General features: G+C 52.4%; 1 protein-coding gene across 1 annotated transcript; it reads left to right on the top strand.

Moving 5' to 3' along the window:
• Window positions 1-316: 316 nt before the first annotated feature.
• On the top strand, window positions 317-2674 carry LOC133911401 (S-adenosylmethionine synthase 1-like). The gene is made up of 2 exons (XM_062353635.1): window positions 317-462; window positions 1044-2674. The coding sequence occupies exons 1-2, from the start codon at window positions 365-367 to the stop codon at window positions 2260-2262; spliced, it is 1317 nt and encodes a 438-aa protein (XP_062209619.1). The 5' UTR covers window positions 317-364; the 3' UTR covers window positions 2263-2674.
• Window positions 2675-5157: the final 2483 nt, after the last annotated feature.

Genomic DNA, 5157 nt, shown 5'->3' with positions numbered 1-5157 from the left:
TAGCTCCTCCTAGAAACCAGTAGTAGTAGGTGAGGTCAGGAATTTTCCTTTTTGAGATGGAGGCTGAGAAATTTTCAGGAGAGAAAAACAAATACAGACAGAACAGAAAAGAAAAGAAAACAGTGGGAGAAATGTTTAGTGAGGCGGGCCCCGCAACATGGGTTGGTGGCCGCGGGGTTGGTGAGGAGGGCTACCGCCCAGCGGGTGGCTGGCTCTGCGCCGTGGGACCACCCCGTCAGTGTCTGGCTGTGCGGTCCCCACGTGCATGCAGTCCACCCGCGAGTACTTTCCGCACCGCGACCCAGGTTACACCCGCCCCGGGCCCACCTTCCCCGATCCGCGACCGGCGCCACCGCGGCTATAAATGGCGGCCCCGAGAGCATTCCATGGATCCCGTGCCACACATCCGTCTGCCTCTTCTCCCCCTACCGTCCCGTCCCGAATAAAGAGCAGCAGCGCAAGGTGAGCGAGCGAGCTCGCCCGCATCCTGCTTCTCTCTTTGGATTCGTGTTTCTCGATAGGTTCGTGCGTCCGTGTGGTGGTGTGTGTGCGTGGTCGGGGATGCTGGGAAGCTTGGGCCTTTCACGGTGGATGGGCAAGGCAGAGGGAGGGGGAGCTGATGACTATTTCTTGGGGGTGCTTGGATCTGGTGATCGCGGCCGGTGGATCTGGTGTGGGATTCGGTGATAATCCTCGTAGGGATTCTGTAGATCTGGGGTCTCGTTTGCTCGTTTTATCTTGATTAGGCCAATGGATAATTTTCAGGGGAAATTCCTCCTTGTTTTCGAACCAGCAATGAAAAAAGTTTGAATTTTTTTTCTGAAATATTGGATCGTTCGGCGAGATGGCGTGTCAATTTTGCTCGAGGCAGAGTTCTTCGCTTAGAAATCATTTTTTATCCTGGTATACTTGTCGGTAGTGTAATAATTTTTAGATCTGGATCCGCTATGCGGTGATTATTTTGTTCGTCATTCAGTTCGATCTGCAGGGAATTATTGGATGGATTCTTTTTATTCTGATTCTTTGATTGCTTCCATCCGCAGAGGCAGGTCGAGTAATTTACCCGAGAAGAAAGCAATGGCGGCGGAGTCGTTCCTGTTCACCTCCGAGTCCGTGAACGAGGGCCACCCCGACAAGCTCTGCGACCAGGTCTCCGACGCCGTCCTGGACGCCTGCCTCGCGCAGGACCCCGACAGCAAGGTCGCCTGCGAGACCTGCACCAAGACCAACATGGTCATGGTCTTCGGCGAGATCACTACCAAGGCAACCGTCGACTACGAGAAGATTGTGCGCGACACCTGCCGCGAGATCGGCTTCACCTCCGACGACGTCGGCCTCGACGCCGATCGCTGCAAGGTGCTCGTCAACATCGAGCAGCAGTCCCCCGACATCGCGCAGGGCGTGCACGGCCACTTCACCAAGCGCCCCGAGGAGATCGGCGCCGGCGACCAGGGCCACATGTTCGGGTACGCCACCGACGAGACCCCCGAGCTCATGCCGCTCAGCCACGTGCTCGCCACCAAGCTCGGCGCGCGCCTCACCGAGGTCCGCAAGAATGGCACCTGCGCCTGGCTCAGGCCCGACGGCAAGACCCAGGTCACCGTCGAGTACATCAACGAGGGCGGCGCCATGGTCCCCGTCCGTGTGCACACCGTCCTGATCTCCACCCAGCACGACGAGACCGTCACCAACGACGAGATTGCCGCCGACCTCAAGGAGCATGTCATCAAGCCTGTGATCCCCGAGAAGTACCTCGATGAGAAGACCATCTTCCACCTGAACCCGTCTGGCCGCTTCGTCATCGGTGGCCCTCACGGTGACGCTGGGCTCACCGGCCGCAAGATCATCATCGACACCTACGGTGGCTGGGGAGCCCACGGTGGCGGTGCCTTCTCCGGCAAGGACCCGACCAAGGTCGACCGCAGTGGCGCCTACATTGCCAGGCAGGCTGCCAAGAGCATTGTTGCCAGTGGCCTCGCTCGCCGCTGCCTCGTGCAGGTGTCCTACGCCATTGGTGTGCCTGAGCCTCTGTCAGTGTTCGTCGACTCGTACGGCACCGGCAAGATCCCCGACAAGGAGATCCTCAAGATTGTGAAGGAGAACTTTGACTTCAGGCCTGGGATGATCACCATCAACCTCGACTTGAAGAAAGGCGGCAACAGGTTCATCAAGACCGCAGCCTACGGCCACTTCGGCCGTGACGACGCCGACTTCACCTGGGAGGTGGTCAAGCCCCTCAAGTCCGACAAGGCATCTGCTTAAGAACGAAGGGAGAGGAAATGAGGAACGTCTCACGCTTTCTACCTCTTGCTGCTGATACCTGCATTGCTGTTGCTTCTGCTGCTCCTGGATGTGTCTTTGATCAGTGACTGGTTGCTCCTTGGAAGAAGAAATGCTTTGGCCATTGCCGCGACAAGCCATGTCGTCGCCCACCCGCGTAGTGATGGTAGTTTTGTTGTGGCAGCCAGGATTATGCGCTGATCTTTACCTTTACTAGTTGAGTCTTTTGTTCTGCATCTTTTTCTTTTTTTTGAGTCTGCCGGAACTGAGATTTGCAGTTTGCTCAATCAGATGTTATTGTTATGTTATTCTTTAGGTGCCTTCCGTGTAACCTCATTGATACTACTACATGTTTCAATGCCAATCAAAGGATTATATGTGATCCGTACTAGCATTCAGCTGTTCTTCCAAATTCCCATTGGTGTTGCTCCGTTGACATTGTGAGTACCATGAAGGTGAAGTTCACATGACCTCTTGAGTACCGTGAAAGGTTACTCATGCCAATTGGCAACAGAGTGGACATGCTGGATTTTTGTTTGTTCTTCCATCTTCCAGTCAGTTGGCAACTTGAATCAGTAGCCTGATTGGTGACAATTGACTGAGTACTAATCTAATAATCTTATTTTCTTACTAGATATAATGTTTTAAAACTATTTACAATCAATGACTAGTAGTAGCAAGGGATACGAGCAACGAATGGTAAAAATAAACTGTGATTATATCATGTGCCATGCACTAATAGAAACTTGTCAAATAGACTATAGTCAGGAATACGAGTAGCAAATGATATTTTTTTTTTGGTAATTACATAATGTGCATGTACTCATAGAAACTTAAGCAAGTAGCTGAAAAAAACATGTTTTTGAAATGGGTTGACTATTTATCTTATTTTTCAAGTAGTCAATATCACTTTCAAAAATATGAAAAAAAAATAGGAAAAACAGCATGGAGTACCACAAATGTATGGTGCGTTTTTTTTTTATTTTACAAGGGATGATTTGCTATCAATAATTCGTAGAATGGTCCTAAACAATTTTCTTGTCATGTCCGAATATGTTGTTTGAAGCTTATACTATTTATTTGGATGCTTTAAAGACATCAATAAGAAAACTACAAATTAAAAGTTGTAGATGTCATTAAGAGATACATTTTTTATATAAAGGTCATCTCCTTTTATATGAATAAGTTCTGATTTTTCAAAGGTTTGCTGCTGTCAACTAATACTTATTTGAAGTAAGGATACCTAATCATCAACTGTGTTTATTGAAGAATAGTGTCGGTGTATCAGGAACCGGGGGTCCTCGAATCCCGAGGCCAGGTCAGCCATCCACCACATGGCGCCATCCCGCGAAGTCTCTCCCGCGAGGTGAGAAAGAGCGAGTCCCGGGAGAAGGCGCTCGGGGCCACAGTCGGTGGTCCCTGAGTACCTCAGTTCCCCAATGATCCACGAAATCTAAGTACCGAGAAGAAAGTGCTCGGAAAGGTGTACAGTGGCCCCCGAGCACCCTAGTCCCCCGACGACCAGAAGAGCTAAGTACCAGGAGAAGCATGCCCGGGGCCGCTGACGGTGGCCCCTGGGCACCCAAGTATCCCGAGGACTCACCGAAGGAAGTTCCGGGAGAGAGTGCTCGGGGCTGCGTGCAGCAGCCCCCGAGAACTCGGTTCCCCGAGGATCCGTACAAGTGTGCCCGGGAGAGAGTGCTCGGGGAGGTGAACAGTACCCCCGAGGACAAGAACGGGCGTTCTCGGGAGAGAGTGCTCGGGGAGGTGAACAGTACCCCCGAGCACTCGGCCCCCTGAGGACAAAAACGGGCGTTCTCGGAAGAGAGTGCTTGGGGAGGTGAACAGTACCCCCGAGCACTCGGTACCCCGACGACCCAGAAAGCCCCCTGGTGGAGGCTCCCGAGGGGCCCACCAATGAGGTATCAACCAGTCAAAGGCTCAAGGCCGCATTTAAAGAGCGTGCGTGGCCTGTCACCTCCAACTGCTCCCGCCGCGCTCAGCGTCAGTTCCTGCCACGTTCTGGCAGAGAGGCGTGGGGTTATTAATTGCACTGGTCCCATCCCGTGCCATCCGGCCTGTCTCAGGATAACGTCGTAAGGACCAAGGCGTTTCGTCTGCCGCGCTGCTGTGGCAGGGGAATAAGACAGGGCGGGCACGCCGGATCGCTCTGCGGCTGCCCGGTGGGCCCTCTCCACGGCGCCTGTTGCTAGGGCATTTATTGTGACGGATGACCGGGCGTGCGACGCATTTTCCACCCCGGGTCACTTCGCCCAGAGGAAATGATGACGCCCTTTCCATTTATGGTGTCTCGGAACTCGTGCCCCTCCTTCCGTTCGGAGCACGTTGCGGCCGGCGGGTACTTAAAGCAGCCGGCGGCACAAAAGAAAAGAAGACTGTTAGAGGCAACGAATAGATCCTAAAGCTCAGAAGAACACAGCGCAAGAGAAACACGGCTGAGAGGCGAGCAGCACGAGATAGGTCGAAGAACAAGGAGCCCCAGGCTCTTAGATAGATCAAGATTCTTGTAACCAGCAACATCCTTGAGGGACTTCCTCATGACAGTTATAGTATCCATACAGGAGTAGGGTATTACGCCCCCGTGCGGCCCGAACCTGTCTAAATTCCGGTGCATTTACTTCTTCTTGCACTAGGCCACCACACCACCACCGGCCATTGCATTCATTCCCATTTATTTCTCCGACGAACAGACTCAGGATCATCCCCCGGCCGAATCTCTAAAAAGGGATCTCTCGGGATCCCTGCGACTGGAGTTAATCCTCCGACAAATAGGATACGAGATTTTATACAAGTTTTGATCTTCCTTAAGATAATAATCTTATGTCATGTTGTACTTTGACTAATACCAGAAAAAGA

This window comes from Phragmites australis, chromosome 1 (assembly GCF_958298935.1).
Source record: "Phragmites australis chromosome 1, lpPhrAust1.1, whole genome shotgun sequence".
Classification (NCBI taxonomy): Eukaryota; Viridiplantae; Streptophyta; class Magnoliopsida; order Poales; family Poaceae; genus Phragmites; species Phragmites australis.
Note: the sequence above shows the minus strand (reverse complement) of the source record. Positions and strands in the feature narration are given on the sequence as shown.

Bases quoted from the DNA above. Each gene is read 5' to 3' on its own strand.
- LOC133911401 (XM_062353635.1), top strand. From the start codon at position 365: ATGGCGGCCCCGAGAGCATTCCATGGATCCCGTGCCACACATCCGTCT. The intron at 463-1,043 runs GTGAGCGAGCGA...TTCCATCCGCAG, and splicing joins ATAAAGAGCAGCAGCGCAAG to AGGCAGGTCGAGTAATTTAC.